The sequence below is a fragment of the Vigna radiata genome, chromosome 9 (assembly GCF_000741045.1).
Source record: "Vigna radiata var. radiata cultivar VC1973A chromosome 9, Vradiata_ver6, whole genome shotgun sequence".
NCBI lineage: Eukaryota > Viridiplantae > Streptophyta > Magnoliopsida > Fabales > Fabaceae > Vigna > Vigna radiata.
The window spans coordinates 19,486,739-19,507,908 of record NC_028359.1 but is presented as its reverse complement, the minus strand read 5'-3'; the positions used below and the strand labels follow the sequence as shown (position 1 = coordinate 19,507,908).

The 21,170-nt window shown below is 31.0% G+C and overlaps 1 protein-coding gene across 2 annotated transcripts; it reads left to right on the top strand.

Moving 5' to 3' along the window:
* Nucleotides 1–2,001: 2,001 nt before the first annotated feature.
* Nucleotides 2,002–8,984, top strand: LOC106774338 (acyl-coenzyme A oxidase 4, peroxisomal). 2 transcript variants are annotated; one of them, XM_022786071.1, is made up of 13 exons: nt 2,002–2,259; nt 2,874–2,987; nt 5,401–5,507; nt 5,630–5,707; nt 5,786–5,909; nt 6,027–6,100; nt 6,184–6,243; nt 6,387–6,496; nt 6,972–7,131; nt 7,494–7,570; nt 7,643–7,814; nt 7,942–8,034; nt 8,675–8,984. In XM_022786071.1, the coding sequence occupies exons 1-13, from the start codon at nt 2,232–2,234 to the stop codon at nt 8,798–8,800; spliced, it is 1,323 nt and encodes a 440-aa protein (XP_022641792.1). In that variant the 5' UTR covers nt 2,002–2,231; the 3' UTR covers nt 8,801–8,984. The 2 variants fall into 2 exon arrangements, with proteins under 2 accessions (XP_022641792.1, XP_014516782.1); XM_014661296.2 differs by having other exon boundaries at nt 2,003–2,259; nt 2,883–2,987.
* The last annotated feature ends 12,186 nt before the right edge of the window (nt 8,985–21,170 follow it).

Genomic DNA, 21,170 nt, shown 5'->3' with positions numbered 1-21,170 from the left:
ATATTTTTCATTTGTTATATTCTTGAGTAGACATATATATATATAGTTAGTTGAGTTAGATGATTTTAAAGTTGTTTATATATTTACCTTGCTGTTAAGTAGTTTTCTTTTTTTAAAAAAAAATCAGAGTTTGAAATCAGTGCAGGTTTTAGTTTTTTCTTTTATAGTTTTGGTGTTATAATTGTAAGTACTATAAACATATTTTGATTTCCTAGTAATTCTCTTTAGCTAGTTCAGTTTTTAGTAATCCTTTAGCATTTGAAAGTTGTAAAGATAGTGTTTTTACATTTTTAATTGGTAGCTTAGTTCAATACACGTTTTCAGCAATTTTAGCCTATTCTAGTCATCAGTTTTAGGTAATTTTAGTAATGTGAGTTGTTTCTTAGTTAGAGTTTACTATTTTAAAGGTCTTAGGATAATTTCTTTACAGATTTATTAGGCTAGTTTAGTACATTTTGCACTTTTTAGCTATGTTAGTAGAGTTTTTGAGGTTTGAGTAATGACTTTTAGAGGTTCTATGAGGAATTAGTTTTTGAGGCAGTTTTTGGTTATTTTGAGCTAAATACAACTTGTGTAGATAGTTTAGTCACTGTTTCAGTTGTATTTTGTAGATTTTCCACCTTTACTATTGCATTATTGTCAATTTCATGACGTGTATATATGTAGAAATTTCTGAATTGAGTGGACAACTTTCCAACTAGTTTTTACACTCCTTTTATTGTTGGATAGGTATCTTATATGTTCAAACACTGTGCACCTGTTTTAACACATTGTATACTTAGAGGGATTTGAGCCTAATTGTTTGATTCTAGTGTGATCCACTTGTGTAAGCTGCATTCTAGAACTTGTGAATATTCTTGTTAATGCCAATTGTTTTGAGCACACTTTGAACATGATATAGGCCATCTTTTGATCTTAGCCACTAGCCAAATACAGCCAACCTGCATTCATACACCATTGCACCCTTGTTTTGAGCCATTTTACCTTTCTTGTATACTTTTAGCATGATCAGAAGAAAAAAAAATAAAGTGTGTAGAGTTGACTGAAGAGTTCACTTTTTGCTAGAATGCTCAAATGCAAGCTTTTAATGTTGATGAACTCAATTAACTTATCATGAAAGGTGTTGAAGGTTCGAGGTACATTCAAATAAAGCAAAGTAACTTGCAATTGAAGGTCAACACTGCACTCAAGGAAGAAGAAAATCTGGGACTTGACTTGTATGAAATTGAAGTTTCATGAGTCGTTGAACCTGCTGTTTTCTGACTGAAGAAGGACTGAACCATGAGTTTAACCAATCTCGTATCAACTGTGGTGAGCTTCCAGTGGTCACTTTAGAGGAGCCAGGAGGAAAAATAGTTGATTTGAGAATGGATGACCTGCTACAACCAAAGAAGAAGTTGAACTCAAAGGAGGAAATTGCAATAAAGCTAACCTATTATAAGGAGTTTTTTGACTTGTAATGATAGGTTTAATAGGTAGTGTAGATAGCTAGCTTTAAATAGTATTTTTCTAAACTTTAGAAGAACTCGAATTGCAATTAATTATTTATTCATTAATCTAAATAATTAGTCACATAAATCTAAGGCATATGATTAACTTGAGTATTGAAATATTTTTTACACAAATCATTTTATCCGACTCGAAAAGACGAATACTCTCTAATTTTTTAAAAACATAAACACTGAAAAAGTCTAATTTTCACGAATGATTGTTATAAAAAAAGTTCACTATATAAATATAGACAAAAGGTGAGAGTCACTTCTCATTATCTGTCAATTTTTTTTCTCATTATGCTTTGATTTTTGTTTTCAATATATTGTTATATTTCTGTATTTTATTGTAAATTAGGTATCATAACTTAAAAATATTATTAAAATAATAGAAAAAAAATTGCATATAAAGTAAATGAAAAATTTCATCATATACTGTCATCTTATAAAACGAACAAAAACGTCACGGGTTTTTCTGGTAAGTTTAATATAATCTCAGTTTTCGAATTTTGTCAAACAAGACAACACTGCACACGCGGAGGGATGGGCGTAGTAATCATCAACACCAACACGTAACATTGTGCTGACGCGGAAAATCATCCTCTCTTTGTATTGCGTGTTATTTGTTACTTCATAGCCCGAAGTTCAATTTACTCTCTGTTCTTCCATTTCCTATCATATCGTGCCATTTGACCTGAACCCCTAATTTTCACTTTCCATTTCTTCGATCTCTCTCCGACCATGACGATTCCCTCTTCTACGAATCCAGGTCAGTGATTTCTTCTCTGTTGCAGTTTTATTTAGTGTCACAGTTTGCATCATTCAATCATTGCGATCGATTTCAATACGACCGAGACTTTCTGAGCTTGTTCAAGCGCTCTTTGATTCGAGCATGATTTGCTAAATATTTTTTCAGTTATTTTTCACATCAATTTTTTAATATTGTTTGTTTTCTGTTTGAAATATGTGTGAGAAAATTGAAGTGTCATTTTGATTCAGTGAAGCATTATGTTTTTCTGCAGTTGATTTTTTTTCTTTTGTCAGAGATGGTTAGTTTAGCTTTAATGTAAATATAGGTGCTTTCCTCAAAGTAAACAGTATTGTGTAGAAGATGTTGATATATTGTATAAACCTAGCGTGCTTAGTTTGGTTGACTGACATGTTGTTAATTCTTATTTATCTAATAACATTTTATTAGCAATGGTTCGTTCAATGATCACTCCTTATGCAATGTCTGACTTTTGGTTCGTTCAATGATCAGTCAAAGATATTATTTAGTTATCGTTTGCTCCAGTAATTTGTTTATTCCTGTCTTCTAATCCACAATTGATGTTTTGAATTTGTCTGGCTATTGAATCCTGTGCTTTTTAATGAATGCTTTGGTTTGTGCAGACGGATCTTTCAAAAATGCAATGCCTTCGTATTTTTATTTACCACCACTGGATGTTTCTGCCGCATTTCCACAGGCAACACCAGCATCAACGTTTCCTCCTTCTGGTAAGAAATTTCTTTGATTATTTAGGTCATACTAGAGTAACAATGTTGTCTTTGATTGAGCTTAGCTAGCTGTGTGGATTAAGCTTTGGGGGCTTGTATGTTGGTAAACGATATATACTAGTCCATATATACTTCAGGTCCCCCCTCCCCCCTTATAGCGCTTCTAAGTTCTAACTTTGTGCTATGTTAATTATTACCTTTAATTTTTAATTTAATATATATTTTTAACCATTTGTGACATTCTATGAACTATACTCTCTCACCCACACATGCATCCACACATGTGAGTGTGTCACAAAATTGCATGTATATTTTCCAATAATGTCTTCGACTATATACCTAAAGGGGTGGTAGAGGAGGAGAATCTGACAGTGGACTATGCACAACAGGAGGATCATAGATGGAGACACATCAGAAAATAAAAAACTCATTGAAGGTGACATCTATTGAAACAAAATAGAGGTTAAGAGAAGGAGAAAAACATTTCTATCCTTTTTGGGATGGAGTAAATCCTAAAAACATGCTTTTTTGTGATCTAGGAGGTAACTTATGACCAAGGACCAAATTATGAACAAAACATTTAGACCCAAAAACTTTCATAGGCAAGGAATGGAGAGGTTCATGAGGAAGTAAAATAGAATGAGGAATTTTGTATCTAAAACTGAAGATGGCATACGATTAATAAGACAACACGAAGTAAGAATAGCATCACCCAAAACATATTGAGGAACCTCATCATAAATTAAAAGAGTGCGGATTGTTTCAATAAGATATCTATTCTTATGGTTAACCATCCCATTTTGTTGAGGTGTATAAGCACATGAAGTTTGATGAAAAATGTTATAAGCCATAAACTGTTTAAAAGAAACTAACCTTCATAGCCCATAATCTTTATTGATGCATCCCTTTTTTTCCTCCATAATTTTTGTTTCCCTAGAAAATCGTATAAGCACATGAAGTTTGATGAAAAATGTTATAAGCCATAACTTGTTTAAAAGAAACTGACCTTCATAGCCCATAATCTTTATTGATGGATCCCCTTTTTCCTCCATAATTTTTTGTTTCCCTAGAAAATCTCACTTCCTTTTTGTTTTTTTCTTCAATATAGAGGTTGTGATTCCTTATTGTTGAACCTTCTCGCACATCTTGAGCAATTTCCATAACACTAATCAAGTCCTTTGGTTCCTGTGTTAGAATCTGATTTTGAATGTTAGATTGTAGCCCTTAAAAGAAATATCCATGCAAGTGATCTTTTGGTGTTTTGTTTACTTGTGACACCATCCTTGAGGAGTCATTGCCTTCAAACACGGACAACTTCACTGTTTTAACCGAAGGCCGCAATAGCTCTTCTCCCTTCTCATCTTATCCACTGTTATGTAGATATCTTTCTTCCTTCTTCTCTTCATCATTAACCAAGTACTCTCCTCCTTCAGACAATTTCTTGCTTTTCATAATTTCTTGTAACAGTTCTTTGATTTCTTTCATGTCTAGCAAACTTTCTTTAATAACAACCATATTAGCTTTCAAACACCTATTTCTTTGACTGGCTCACTTTTCCAACACACTTAAACACCTTTCCATGTTGACCCTTTGCAATAGATATGATAAATCAGACCAATTTGTTAGGAACCAAGAATTGAAAAAAGAAAGAAAATAAAGGTTTTTTATTGAATAAAATGAAAAGAACAAAAAATAGGAGATTACTCTCTCCTTCAAGGGCTTCCCCCTTTACAAAGAGCTAAAGTTCAATCTACAAAAGTTCACTTGTCTTCACCTTTCCTCTCTTTCCTTCCTATTTATATCTAACTAACACCTCAAGTAACTAATTCATGGATATTCTCACTATCTTAACTAATTTCTCTTCTTTGTGTGTCCTAACACAAACACACCCTTAAAATATGATTTTTTTCTCCTTTACTTTCCTTTTTATTCATGTTAAGAAGTGGACTTTAAGTCTAACTCAACCTTATAAAACTGGTATTAAGGTAAGTTTTGCATCCACTTATATATTGTAAACTGGTCTTATCTCTAGTTGATGTAAGACTTCCAACACCCTCCTTACGTTGAGGTATATACATCTCGTGCATTAGACTAGATATTAATGAATGGTTAGGTAGCAACCCGATTTCTGGTGAAACAATAGACCAAACAAACAACAAATTTTGATAGGATAGATTCTAACTCATGGCTATGATACAATGTTAAGAAGTAGACTTTAAACCTAACTCAATCCTACAAAACCGGTTTGTAAAATGAGGTTTGCATCCACTTATATATTGTGAATATACGTTCTCTCTAGTCAATGTGAGACTTCCAACACATGCATGACTTGGTATGCTGGTATTTTTATTTTATTTAAACAAGTTATGCTTCAGGAATTCACTTCCAATTTTGTCTGATGTTTGGTAAACAGCTTCAGATTATTTTCAATTTGACGACTTGTTGACAGCAGAGGAGCAAGCCATTAGGAAGAAAGTAAGAGAGTGTATGGAAAAAGAAATTGCTCCAATAATGACCGAGGCATGTATTTGTGATGCTGTTATTACTTGAATTGAAAAAATTATGACAGGAAGTTATTCTTCCATAATGTTCCTTTTTTCTTTCTTCCAATCTCATCATCTTTCAACTTGTTTACTTTTCAGTACTGGGAGAAGGCCAAATTCCCATTTCATGTTATTCCAAAGCTTGGTGCCTTGCACATTGCCGGTGGCACGATCAAGGTTCTCCCTATTGATACTTTCCTCTGTTGCTTAGATGTTCCACATGATCATTGAAGTTCTTAGCTATCTGATTCTCAGGGTTATGGCTGTCCTGGTCTTTCTATCACTGGAAGTGCAATAGCTACTGCAGAAGTTGCAAGAGTTGATGCCAGCTGTTCAACTTTTATTTTGGTCCATTCATCCTTAGCAATGCTTACTATTGGTAATAACCTTGTTCATTTCGTGTAAATAGTTCCCTAAATTTTAGTTGTTTCATTGGTATTGGATGATGTGATGTTAATAGTTCTTGATATTTTATAACATCAACTGTCAAGTTTAGCATTGTGTGGATCAGAAGCTCAGAAGCAAAAGTATCTGCCTTCTCTGGCACAGTTTCAGACTGTAGCATGCTGGGTTAGTTAGTTTTTCTGGCAATGTATTATTTTACGTTTCTGCTGAAAAACTACTTCTGAAATGAGTTATTTTCTTAACAATAGGCTTTGACTGAACCTGACTATGGAAGTGATGCCAGTGCTTTGAAGACCACTGCCACAAAGGTGTGTATGCGGACCTTAACTAGTATTTGCTTTTTGATTCCTTTTCCCTTATTTGTCTTGTTAATCATTCTTAATTTTATGTGTTTAGTTCCAAATTTCAATAGTACTGATTTTATGGAGTCGCTTTGCTTTTAAATGAACAGGTGGAGGGAGGATGGATACTTGAGGGCCAAAAGCGGTGGATAGGAAACAGTACATTTGCTGATGTTTTGGTTGTCTTTGCTAGGAATGCAGCAACGAATCAAATAAATGGGTAAGTAATGAGTCCTTACCTTCATTATTTAGTCTTTGTATGCTGATATATATGAAAATGAAATGTTAACTTAGTTTTAATATGCCACTTCATCTAAATGTTAAAGAGATTCAGTTATGTATTAAAATTTTGTGGACTGTCTTGTACCGTTGCCCTGCTTCCCAACAGGGAGGGAAATTAATAAAATAACTGACATATTTTGATATGGTAAAACATTAGCCTGATATGATGCCCGCATAGCATCACACAATACACGGAAAAGATTTATGAAGAAGGAATTCCTTCTATTTTGGGGATACCACGGACAGTAAAGAATTTCTTAGATGGAAGTTTGTGTTACTAGGCACTAACAGCAATAACATCCTAAGACACTCTCTCTCTCGCACACCCACTCCTAGCTTCTGTTTCCTGTGAACCTGTTGTGTCTTTGCAATTAAATTCTATTTACATATAGTCCCTGTGCTTTCTATTTCAGATTTATTATTAAAAAGGACGCACCTGGTTTAACAGTAACAAAAATAGAGAATAAAATTGGACTTAGGATTGTACAGAATGGTGACATTGTTATGAGAAAAGTTTTTGTCCCTGATGAGGACAGAATTGCAGGAGTAAACTCTTTTCAGGACACAAACAAGGTATGGTTATGTGTGTTGCTTCTCTATTTTTCTTTCAATAAATCAATATGAATTCACCAAAAAGTTATTGTTTTGAGTTACTTGTTAATAAAAGTTCTATTACATGAAGCAGTAGATATGATATAGTAATCTTTGGTTGGTGGTGTGTCCTCAATTCTCATTTTGACAAACTATTTTTGTTTTATTCAAGCATGTCTCCTATCCTCGTTGTTTGGTTTAATACCGGAGATCAGAAAAGTCTGGTTACAAATGTAGATAGAATTACAATCTTTACTCAATCAATATCTTCTGTGTATTTTTCATCTTTCGGGGCTTGTACAATATTACCATTGCTTATTTATTTTTTACTCTCCTAAAACCAGGTGCTTGCTGTTTCACGTATAATGGTTGCTTGGCAACCCATTGGTATATCAATGGGCATATATGATATGTGTCACAGGTATTGCTTAATTACAATGTAGTCATGCTTACTCTTTCACGGAAAATATTCTGACTTTGGATTGATCAATAGGTATCTAACAGAGAGAAAACAATTTGGAGCTCCATTAGCAGCTTACCAAATCAGCCAACAGAAGCTTGTCCAAATGCTTGGAAATATTCAAGCTATGATTCTTGTTGGTTGGCGTCTGTGCAAATTGTATGAGAGTGGTAAAATGACTCCAGGTCATGCTAGCTTGGGAAAGGTAGTTTCTAACTTATGTCGCAATTATGACCCCCTTGCTTTCTTTCCTAAAACCAAAATCAAGTAATACTACTTGTAATTCTTTTTAAGATAGATGTATGCTAATGAATTTTGACATGACCTTTCAGTCATGGATCACTTTGAGAGCAAGAGAAACAGCTGCTCTGGGCCGAGAATTGCTAGGTGGCAATGGAATTTTGGCTGATTTTCTTGTGGCGAAGGTATGATTGATTCTTAAGACAATATTTATTATGTTGAGCCTCAAGTTGGACCAATGATATAAACTAGGTAATTTAGTTGTCTGTTGATGAGTATAGATCGTCTGCATAAATCTTGCCTAATAAATGGATGGGGAGGTTTTAAACCCCAGTGTAATCTTCTAATGATCTTTGTTTCATTCGATAGTCATAGAACCTATATACAATTTGTTAGGATATTTATCCTATTTATCATGATTATATTGTGTCTAGAGTTACTTTAATTATCATGATTATATTGTGTTTAGGTTACTCTAATTATCATGATTATATTGTGTATAGGTTATTCTAATTATCATGTTATTATTGTATCTAAGTTATTCTAATTATCATGTACTCTTGTATCAATTTATTATTATAAATAGAAGATTATGAGAGGGATCAATCAAGCCCTCTAGAATTATTTTACAGTTTAATTATCAAGTTAATTTATAAAGTTAAAATTTGAGGATGAAGAGCATCTTAATTTATAGACATCTGAGTGGCAGCATTTATATGCTTTGCAACTGATTGACTGCTTTAATTCATCTATTTAGATTAGATATTAACCTAAATTTGGTTAATTAATTTTAAAACATTTTATTTTTCATATGTTGTGTTGCAGGCATTTTGTGATTTAGAACCAATCTATACCTACGAAGGCACGTATGACATCAACACTTTGATTACAGGTAGAGAAGTTACTGGCTTTGCTAGCTTTAAACCAGTTGCGCAAAGAAGCCGATTGTAGAAGTGTAATGCATTGTTTCTTTTGTACACTCCTCTAGGCAACTTCAATGTATGCAATGTGGTTGTGACTACTCTGTTGGTTAATGTATGAAATTAAGCCATGAGAAACATATAATACTTATAAAAACACTTGTGTAGATGACTAATAATGAGCAAAGAATCATCAGATTTTTCAGTTTTGTCTATTTTTTGTTGTGGGGGCATTGTACGGAAAATAGTACACTGCCGATAGTTAACAGATCGACATGTTTTAAATTGCTCTTTTATCATTGTCACCTGTGCTGGTCTTGGTGTGTGATTTAGGGCTGGAAATTTCAGGCAATTCTTGCCTTAAAGCGATTGTAACATGCTTCTCGATGAAAGAAAGGGAAGCAATTGAAGCGAGCCTTACAAAAGCTTCTAAAACTTGACTTCATTTGAAAATTTATTTGAAAGCTTTTTTGCGTGAAAGCTTTCAGATAGGAAGGCTTCAGATAAGTTTAAGTTTGTCCTTAACACATGTAAACTTGTCACCAAAAACGCCTTGCGCTGGCCTGGACCTGCCATTAAAAGACTTGTTCAAACACAGCCTTCCGTGGCTTGCCATGGCCTTATTGGTGGCGCAGGAATTTATGCGAATCTTACTCTCCTTTGACTAGATTTTCTGACTGAGCTAATCTATTCTCTGCCTCTTCTCTTAAAATTAATCCTGCTAATCAGTATTCACTGTTTGGATAGTAATTATTGGGCTTGAATACTTCCACCAAAGCAAGGTTTTTACTTAGTAGGAGAAAACAGGAAAAATGTTGACTTGTGAACAATTTCGGATTCCCTTGTAGTCGAGTTTGTAAATATTCTCTCCTCGACATGTAATTCAGGGTGGCGCAACTTAATTGGATCAAGCTGGTTAAGATGGTATCATCCATCCTCGGAAATTGATAGGCTATATACGGGAATAATAAATTTTACCATGAACTAATGTATAGGTAGTAGTCAATGTTTGGTTATGCACACAATCAAGAATCAACATAATATTGAGTGAGGCCATCAGTACATGTTTCTTAATGAACCATTCTCCATATATGACCATTGATTTCAGTACTTGGTTGAGGTGTGGTCAAATGAATGAACTAACTTCTCAACATTGAAGGTAATTGGGTGTCTTACATATTAATGAAGGTAAACTTGCTAAAAAAAAATCCAAGAAGTCTTTGTAATAAGGGAATGAAGTATGAAAGGTTTTAGAATAGAGACTTTGAGCAGAGAAACTAGTGATCTTAAGTAGAGTGTTTTAATTTTTTTTTTTCTTTTTGTTAAGACCAATATTTCTAACTAGTTAGTTTCTGGCTTATAATTAGAAAGTTAGCAAGTGGTTATTCGATTAATACTTTGTAAAACAGAGTGTAACTTCTTCTGCTGTCTATATAATAACATTCTCTGGAGCCTTTCATGGTGTTCTTCTTTCGTGAATCTCCATCACTGCTTTTCTAATGGCAGCTTCTTCCGCTATGATCCTCGATTCCTTTAACCCCTATTACATTACTAGGGGTGATAACCCTGGAATCCCTCTCGTCTCTATCAAAATCCAACTATCATTCTTGGTCTCGGTATGTTTCTACCGCTCTTCGAAACAAGAACAAGCTTCGATTCATCAATGGTTCTCTCCCACACCAGCTGTTTTACTTGGGTTTACCCCATGAAACTAAAATCTGAAACTGGTTTATTTGTTCAAAGTTTTGTTGCATTTATTCAAACGCAGTTTCACAAAACTATTAAATTTATTCACACATCCTGAGTTTCACTTGTCTAATTTTTACAATAAAAAAGGAATCGTTCATCATAAAAGTTGTCTGAAACCCCACAACAAAATGGCCTAGTTCAACGCAAGCACTAACACATTTTAAATATCATTAGGTCCTTACTCTTATCATTCTAGTTTATGGAACTATGCAGCTGCTTTAGCAGCACTCTTAATTAACAGATTACATCACAAATCACCTTAATGTCCTCTACAACAAACCTCCTAACATTTCACATTTAAGGGTTTTTGGTTGTCTCGTCTTTTGCATGGTGATTTGGATGAGAAATTGTTTATGAAGCCTCCTCCTGGATTATCTCTTTCGGATCCTAACTTGGTCTGCAAACTTACCAAATCATTATATGGTCTTCGGCAAGCTAGTCAACAGTGGAGTTTTAAGCTTTCTCATACTCTTGTTGCAGCTGGTTTTGTGCAATCCAAAGCTGGTTTTAAGTTTTAAACATTCTCCCACTGGTTTCACCATTGTGCTTACCTATATAGATGATTTAATTCTAGCAGGGTTTGAAATATCTGAAATCCACCAGCTGAAATCCGTAATACATTAAAATTTGGCATTAAGAATGTTGGTCCTCTCAGATTTCTCTTAATAAGAGAAAATATGCTAGCAAGATTAGGGATGGCAAAATACTTCGCGGACACGGGTATCTGCAGATAAAACCCGCGGCAGGTAGTTACTAGCCGCGGATATTTACTATCCGCGGATAACGGATAGGTGGTATTTTAATATCCGCTTCTAAACGGGTCGGGTACGGTAGTATACTATCCGATCCGCGGATACCCGCTATCCACAAAAATAAATAAAAAATTAATTTATATATTTTTTTAATTAAATTTAATTAAAAATAAAATAAAATTATATTTTATTATATTAAAATTAATTTTTAATTTATATTTAATTTATATTATATTATATATTTTTTTGTAATTTTATTTAAATTTTATTTTAAAAAATATAAAATATACTTTTTTTTTTCGGATATCTGCAGGTATCCACGGGTATCTGCAGATTTTTAAAATACCCACGGGTATTTTTTAAGCGGGTATCCGACGGATAACGAATCAGGTGACGGATACATTTTTATCTGGCGGGTCGGGTTACGGGTAGGCACTATCCGTATCCGATCCAACCCGTTGTCATCCCTAAACAAGATGCTAGGTTATTAGCGGCAAAACCTTCTTCTACTCCTATGGACCTTCTTACCAAGCCTCTTGTTCCAGGACCTTTTCAATATCTTGTGTATAAACTTGGAATAATTAATATTCATTCCAGCTTACGGGGGATGTTATTAAGACCAATATTTCTAACTAGTTTGTTTTTGGTTTATAGTTGGAAAGTTAGCAAGTGGTTATTCGGTTAATACTTTGTAAAACAGAATGTATCTTCTTTTGCTGTTTATATAACAACATTCTCTATAAAGATTGTTCAATGAGGAAATAAAAAGAATGCATTTTGCTTTTGCATCTTCTTTCTTACAGTTTTGACACTTATGATTATGAGATAATAAAGAGTCATTAAGTTCTTTACACTGGAGCATGTTTTATCCATAAAATTCTTTCTCATGTTTTATTCATAAAATTCTTCCTCAAGCTTATAAGCATATAAATCCTAGAGATTCTACAACATATATATCTTCATTAATAGAAATTAAAAATGCACTTTTGACTTTTGGTAAAGTTTAAAACTAACTACACAAGTGAAAGAAACAATAATCTTACAATTTTTTATCTAACCAAGCACCAGGAACATATGTTTCTTTAAAATTAATGTCTTCTTGATTATAATCTTAGCAAACAATCTAACTTTATTTCGTTTTATCACTTCTAGTTCAACTCATTTTGTTCCAAAAGTGTTCAAAATATTTGTTTTGGGCACAAAATCCCAAACTTGATTTCGTTTAAATCGATTGAGATCATCATGCCTTACCATAACCTAGTCTCCATCTTTCAAATTAGAAGATTCAATGTTTGTAAGTAATATTCTCACACTATGTGATAATACTTCTTCCATTGGTTTATCCAAGAATTCCATTTTGTATTCTAGAGTAAAGCATACATCATTTTACCATAGATCATAACCAAAAGGATAATATGGATTTATAGTTTGTATCAATGTGATACCTTTTACAAAATACCTTATGAATTATAGATTAATATTTTATATGAAACCAACTGAGCATGAAATTTGTTAATTAATATGCACCGTTTCCTAATGCATCATAAGAACTCTATGGTTAAGCATGCTTAGCCTAGAGTAATTATGGGATGAGTGACCTTCTGAGAAGTTTTTTCGGAAAGTGTGTGAGTGAGGACAAAGCATACTGGAAAGTCTCGTGTTGATGTGTGGGAGCAATCAGCAGTCCCTGTAAGTTGTCGGGACGTTACAATGAACGTCTTGAAGAGAACATAAAAAGTTGTAAACAAGTACGAGTCCAATAATTTTGTTAGAATTGTGCAACAAAATAATTACTTTTAGACAAAAACCAGGAGTGAATTAATATTTTTAATAAAACTATACCTTTTAAAAGATTTTCCTTTTTCAAACTCACTTTACAAATGAATTTACTTTCAAGAACAATAAAGAGTATATGGAAAGAGAATTGTAGAAATAGTTTTATAGAGGTTCAGTCCAAAAATATCTTACATCTAGTTATTAATTTCTCTAAAAAGGATTAACCAATCAATAACAAACAACTTATAATCACAGATAACAAAAAGTTTAGGTTAGAAAACACTTACTTTAAAAACACAAGAAAGGAACAACACCTCATTTGAAACACAAAGGATGGATAACCTTTTCTAATAATAACAGTAACACTCAATCATTTAAGATACACTTAGTGAAAGATCTCACTCTACCAACACTAGATCTTACAAAATCTCTTTTCAAAACACAGAGAGTTTCTTTTCGTAGCACACTAATAAACCTCTGAAAAGAAAATTTATTTTTAAAACTAGTTTAGGTAAAATATATAGACTTATTTCCGAAGATTAGGTAAAGAAACTTAAGATTCTGATCCCAATTACCGCTGATAATCGATTATCTAAAGTGATAATTGATTATCATAGAAACTTTTCGTAAACCTTTTGCTTGATGTGATAATCGATTACTAGAAGGTGATAATCGATTATCATAAAGACTTTTCATAAAATTTGTTTTCTCTATGAGATAATCGATTACCTGAACTGATAATTGATTATCATAAAAACTTTTCAATCTCAAATCATTTTGGATAATCAATTACCACTATAGTTAATCGATTATCACAAAGCATTTTTGAAATATTTAAAATTATATATTCCTGACCAAGCTGTTGTGTAACTCTCTAAACTAAGTCTTACACAAAAATATAAAAGGTTTATTACAAAAGCTTAAACTAAATTACATGTCTTCCAATATCTTTTGCATGTTTAAATTCTTGGACTTGTTTTTATCATCATCAAAATATCTCGATCTTCATCATATTCTCTTTTGCTAACAAGTTTTTCTTCCAATGTAAAAAAGTTAACTTCCTCCTTATACACTCACCATTTCCTTTAACTACAAAGAAATTGTTCTTTTCTACCTAAGCTTTCTTTGTCAAAGCTTATCTTTATGTAATATGATTCAATATTGACAATAATTAGTATAAGGTCATGGTCATAAGTGGAATTCTAAGTGGGATAATTGTTAAGGAAACAATTCTTTCAAGTTGTATCATTTTCCTCTAAGTAGAGTTTAGGTGGATCATGTGACATTGAAGAGTTTGATTCTTAGCCGAGAAATTATGGAGGAGGTAATTGTTATAAGGTGTATCAATTATCTTCGGATTGAGTTAGTTAGGATGAGTCATTATTGAATTGTGGTCCTTAGATGACTACATTCTAGTAGAAAAATATGTATCTTGACTAAAAGCTATAGATTTTAGAGTAATAATAATTGTTCAATATAATACTTTGAACAAAGGAGGTGTATCTATTGCTTCTCCTTAGTTTTCAATAGTTTGGAAAAATCTTCTACTCTTGTTTTTTCAAGAACCCAATTAAGAAGCTAGCTTTAATATCAAATAAAGTAGCATGTTTGGTTTAATTGAGGGTTTAATAAGTCTAATACTTTGTTTTTGTAGAAATAAATGAGGGTTTAATAGAGTCCAATACTTTCTTTTGTAGAAATAATAAAATTTCTAACACTTCATGTCCCTAGGTATAAGAAAGACAATTTTTATCTTGATTCACCCCAATTGATGACTATATATGATATCCTTTAAGATGTGCTTAAATGATTCCATTAGTAATAACAACAATTATAAAACAAGTACACTAAATCAATCTTAGTAATGACAAGTTCATAAAGACTAAAAGCTAAAAGTAATATAAATTGTCACTTCTAGCAAAAAGTATTGTTGGATAAAGTACTTACCATTAGGCCAAAAGTTATATAGCTAATAATTAGGGTACAGCTTTTTCTACCTAAGAACATAACAATCCAAATGCTACAATTTGATTGTGACTCTATCCACTTGACCTTTACCATATAACAATTAATGCACCCTGTAACAATCTCTCCCTCAAAAATTGTCCTAGTAGGAATCAAACTCTTTAATTGTGATTCGGCCCACTAAGCATACACCATGGAATAATTGTACAACTCGCAACTATCTTCCCCTAAAAAATTGTCCTAATGGGAATTGTATTCATGACCTTGGCTTTGATACCAATTATTGGATCAAACTCTTACCACAAGGTCAAAATATAAAACTAATAGTCAAGATGCAACTTTTTCAATTTTAAGAGCACAACAACCCAAACACTACTTTTTCAATTGTGACTCAACCTACCTGACCTCTACCATTTGATGCACTTTATAACAAGTAGAGATGAAATTATGCACAAAAGTAAAGTCATTGTTACTTATGACTTACATGCATATACAAAGTCACTTCTAAATATCTCCTTTGTTTTCTCTAAGATAAAGAACACATGTAATATTTGATGTCAAGTCATTTTTGCCCACTTTTAGTATTATTCAGTTGTGTTACAAACAAAATATTCTTTGAAGACAAATGGATAAACTTTGAAAAATGGATTATGAGGTCTAAGATCTTCCTTTTGTTGGAAAACTTCATAACATTGAAATATTTGCAAACAATATAAACTTTTAGTCATCATATTATATGATGATATGACACTTTGTGAAAGAATTTGCTTTAAGCATCATGTAGCAGCAATGCATTGAAATATGTATGTCATTCATTAGTTCTATTTGTTAGAACCGTTAATTTGGCTCCTCTTACATGGTTTGACCCTAATCCCATGGGTTGAGGTTAGAAAATGAACATGACCAAAAAGTCATTTATAGAAAAAACCTACGAGACCAAAATATCTACAAAAACTCCATGAGTTAGGACAAACCCATGAACCTTTTTTTAGAAAAAAATATTTATTTTAAATACAAAAAAGTAGTGAGTCACATATTTATTTTGAAATGTTTCTCATAACTTCGATCCAACTTTCATTTTATTTTTGTTAATAATAACTTATAACCATAATTGATTCATGTGTAATTATATTTTTTTGCCAATAAAATTAATTTTCTACTTCATAACTATTTCTATATTCATTAGTTTACTAATTATGCTTTTATACAATTATTCCTTAATTTCCAAATTCTGTTTTGATAATTTTTTCCTCTTAAATTTGGTTTATAAATTTGACGATTTACATATCAACATAAAATAGGTTGAAAGTTAAAAAATTTAATTTAATTTGTAAAACTTTGATGGACTAACGAATTTACTTATAAATGATAATCTATTTCGTCACTAGTTTAAATCAATATCATTCGATTAAGATTTGTGATCAAAATTACTTTTTTTTTAAATCGGTGTAACCAGGTTAAAATTTTGACTTAATCACTTTTTAACTTTTCTTAATTTTCCAGATTTAATAAAATTAATATTTATAATTTATAAAGTGATATAATTCTTTTAGAATTTTTTTTATGAAACATATAATTTAGTCATTTGCATCGATTTATATTTTTTTCATGTCTTTTCATATATTTTGTATTATATTCATTTGTCTTTTTTATTAGTTTCTTATTATTAAGAGACATTAATGTAATTTATTTATTATTATAATTATTATTTATTTTATATGTTAATAATTAAATACAGTAATAATTTTAATTTTACTGTTATAAATTCTAACATTATATTTATTTAAAAATATTTTATCTATTATTTAATTATTTTTTATTATAATCGCTCAATTATGGTAAATAATTCAATATTAAAACGATCTCTGTTGGATAAAGATAGGTCTGATTTTAAAATGTTAATTTAATCTAAAGGTTAGAAAAAAAAAAAATCTTAAGTGATTTTATAACGGCTAGGATTACACCTAGATCTTGTATACTAACATATATATGATATTTATAGCAATTTTGTCTAACAACGATTTTCACTATAAAATGTTAGTTCTTTTATTATGAGAAATTAATTTTAAACTTTATAAAGTTTGTGGTTTAATTTTTTAATGTATATATATCTATACAAAACATTCAACAAAAGAATTTTATATGACAAACTATAAAAATAAAAATTTTACACCGATATCAAAAATTCATCCAAACAGTATATTTGAATTTAAAATCTATCCATAATTAATATTTCAAATATTTATATAGATATCAGAATTCGATAATTTAAAAATCAAATTTTGAACTGTGTTACTTTTATAATTTCTTTTTTGAAAATTTGTTCTCCTTTTCTTTTAAATAAAAATAATAATAAAAATTTTCTTTTTTAACTTTTCAAAATAATAAATTATATATTTAAAATATAATTATAATTACAAAATTATTTTAAATAACTTTTTATAAAATCAATATTTATATATTTGTATTTAATTAAAAAAGATATTAATAAAATATCATGCAAAATTTGAAAACTATTGAACTTATAAAGTAAATAAAAGAAATAATTAAAAATACATTAAAAGTGAATTAATTTAGTTTGAAGAGTTAGTCTCATCCTAAATCCTAAACACCTCTGCTATTTGGGGTTGGAACTTTTAAATAGCCCCCTATTAAGTGGACTAGAAAAATGAGACTAGATTTTAGAAGGGATTAAGATCAGCTCATGGGTCAAGGGTTTAAATGACACCTATACTATTTGTTTAGAAAAATTATATTTATTGGGCTATGAGAAATGACTATTATTAGATAGTGTAATCTTTTATTAGTTATATTAAAGTCCGTGGTCTTTACATCAAGACTTTTTCGCTTTACACTTTAATTATTTTGTTTTAAATAAATTTCTTTATGATAATTTCATTCTTACACTAATGTTATCAAATTTAGCGTACGCATGTTGAGTCTTTTGATTTTAGATTGTATATTGTGTAATAATCAATATATGGAGGAATGAACCCTGCAAGTTCTAGATAATCTAACAAATTAAAATGTATTTGTGCCTTGGATGTCATATTGTTTTTATCTTTAACCTTCGTGTCTTTTTATGTGTTTGTTCAAAGTATTGGCTATGGACTATATTGTTGATATTAAAGAATACCTTCAAAAGTCTTAAGGTGTTTTTATGATGTTTGAAGATAATGATAAAGGTTTAAGTGTTCAATTGATGATTTTTTAAGAAGTTGATGAAGAATCAAGATTTAGAGTATAGCTTTCTTTGTTTTATTTTATGCCTTTCATATAAGTAATTTATTTGAACTTTCAAAGATGAACACAACCATATTAAAAAGAGAAAATGTTTTTCCAAAAAGCTAAAATCAACCTTAAAATGTTTCTAAGCATTTTTAATCGATTATATTTTTATAGGATTAAATATGCTTTTAGTTCCTGAAGTATTAGTAAATTTTGATTTTAGTCCCTGCATGAAACATTGATGACATTTCATCCTCTTAGTATTGAAACATATATGATTAGTCCCTAAATATGAATGGCGTCAAATCTCACTAACGGACTTGCCACGTCTTCTGTCAGTTTTTAATGTTCATTGTCTGCCACGTCAAATCCTCTGTCTATCTGTTCATCTCCCATTCTTCCATAAAACGCTCCAGAGATTCTAGAAAACTCTCTCCTGCAACAACAAGCTTGTTCCCGATTCCAGAAAACGCTTCAGAGATTCCATCCACAACAACAATTTCCTTTTCTACGGGAGGAAGACGTATTCACCCTCTGCAACGTTCTCTCCTACAACAAAAAGCTTGAGATTTTTCTTTCTGAGATTTTTTCTCCCTCTGCAATGCTCTCTCCTGCAACCTCTCTCCTACAACGGTTAATAAAAGAAGCTTCTTTCATTGTTTTGACATTAAATTTATGAGATTCATGTAACCCGATGCAATGCAATAAACACACTGTAATTTTAGCGGGAATGTGGGTCTTTGACACAATTCCAGACAAATTGTGAATTATATCTTCTGGACTTAAGATTCTACTTGAATATGACTATAAATAATTAAAAATGCATAATAAAGAAAATAAATAACCAACCCAATTACGATTGAGAATGGTTTGTACTGATGAAATGGGCAGCATTGTAAGCATACATTTTGGTAAGAGGAGGACACACAAATCCTAGAAGACCCAAAAATAAGTACGATCCACTGTGCGATAGCAAGCTTGCTAAACAGCATAAAAGGGTAAAGGTTCAAACTTTGTTTCATTCAGAATCAGAAAAACAGATGTATCTCAGTTTAGGCCTTTTATGTTGCGATTCAATTGTAGATTCTGTAATTGAATTTTGTTAAACCTTTTTTGAAAACCCTAAAGCAGAGGAGAGAAGGAAAATTTACCTTGAAAAAACCAGATCTCTCCAGAGAAGATTGATCCTTCGATGAGATTACACAATTTTAATCCTTGAAACAGTGGAAGAAGAACAGAGAATACTGAGAACAACCTATCTGTTCATCTCCCATTCTTCCAGAAATCTAGAGATTCCAGAAAACTCTCCCAGGTTTAAAATTGACGTGGCAGACTGTTAACATTAAAACTGGCGGAAGACGTGGCAACCTTTAGTGAAATTTGACGCCGTCTATTTTTAGGGACTAAACATGCATGTTTCAATACTAAGAGGATAAAATGCCATCAATGTTTTATGCAGGGATTAAAACCAAAATTCACTGATACTTCAGGGACTAAAAACATATTTAACCCTATTTTTATATCATCAATTAAATTGTTCGGTTTTCATAAAAGAATAATTAATTATCCCTCTTAAATAATCAATTAAAATGGAGAGATATTTGATAACTAGGGATTTATTATGTTTCGAGCAAATATAAATATTTTTAAAATACAATTAGAATAATATATTAGGAGTTTGATTTTAATAGATTAAAAACATATTTTTTTTTTCATTTTTAAAAAATAATTATTTTTCCTTTTATTTTAACAAAAGCAGACTTATTTTTCTTACATAGACAATTGTGTTAATAGTCTTATGACTAATACATTGATAGATCGTCTTTTATTTTGATTAAATACTTTGATGGAATCATTAATTGTTGAAAACTAAATATTATTTTTTTATAATCATAACACTTGAGATGAACAAGTCTTACAAAGACTATCCTAAATAACTAAGATTAAATTGCTAATAATAGATTCTAAAGAGTAGATAATCCATGTCTAACATAGATTTATCTCAATTTCAACAAATCTAAGAATGCAAAAGAAATATGAATGGTAATTTTGTTAAAACTTATGTTTGTGTTCTTTCATTTCTTATATAGAATTCATATGATATGTAACACTAATATTTTTCTTTATATTAGAAAGGTGACTTTGAGCAAATTCTTCTATAATCTTTGTACATAATTATTTGATATAAATTTGTGTCCTTGTATGGTTTCTTCCTTTCAACAGAATTACATGTTACTTAATGTAAAAGATGAAACAAAGTGTGTGTATCATATAATATTGATATTTTTTTTCTTGAGGTTGATATATTATGAAACGAGGAAAGCATCTTTTGAGGGTTGAATTGTGCTTTAAAATTTTTTTGCAATTTTTTGTAAGTATAGTTTAAGTATTATGTAATTAGATGATACGTTCATGTAAGTTAGATCATCTAATAAAGATTTTCACAAATTGGTTTTTTTAAAGCTTCACCTTATTCAAATTAGTTTAATATGTATAACATGAAATATGATAGATTAAGAAAGGAGTTCCCAATGTTTTTATACTATTTCATTTAATAGTGTAGATACATTTAGTTATTGACCAATTATTCAAGTTCCACGTAGACTATTGCAAAGTACAAATAAGTATTATTTCATATCACAAACACCTTTGTTTGACCTTTTAAGACCTTTAGGATTAACTCAAGGTGGAGTAGACGAGTCACGCATAAGGCAAGGCATGGCTACGGTAGTTAGACAAGTTGAGTGTATGTTAAACAACCCTATGTTAGACGACCCTGTGTGAGATGAGTCTGTTAGCAAAATCTTGAAGTTAGAAGTTTTGATGATAACTAAATCAAGTCTTAAGTGCTCAAGTTGCAAGAAGATCTTCATGAAGACTTGTGTTTTGTGTTAAAGCTTTTATAATAAGTAGATTTCTGAATAAGGTTGT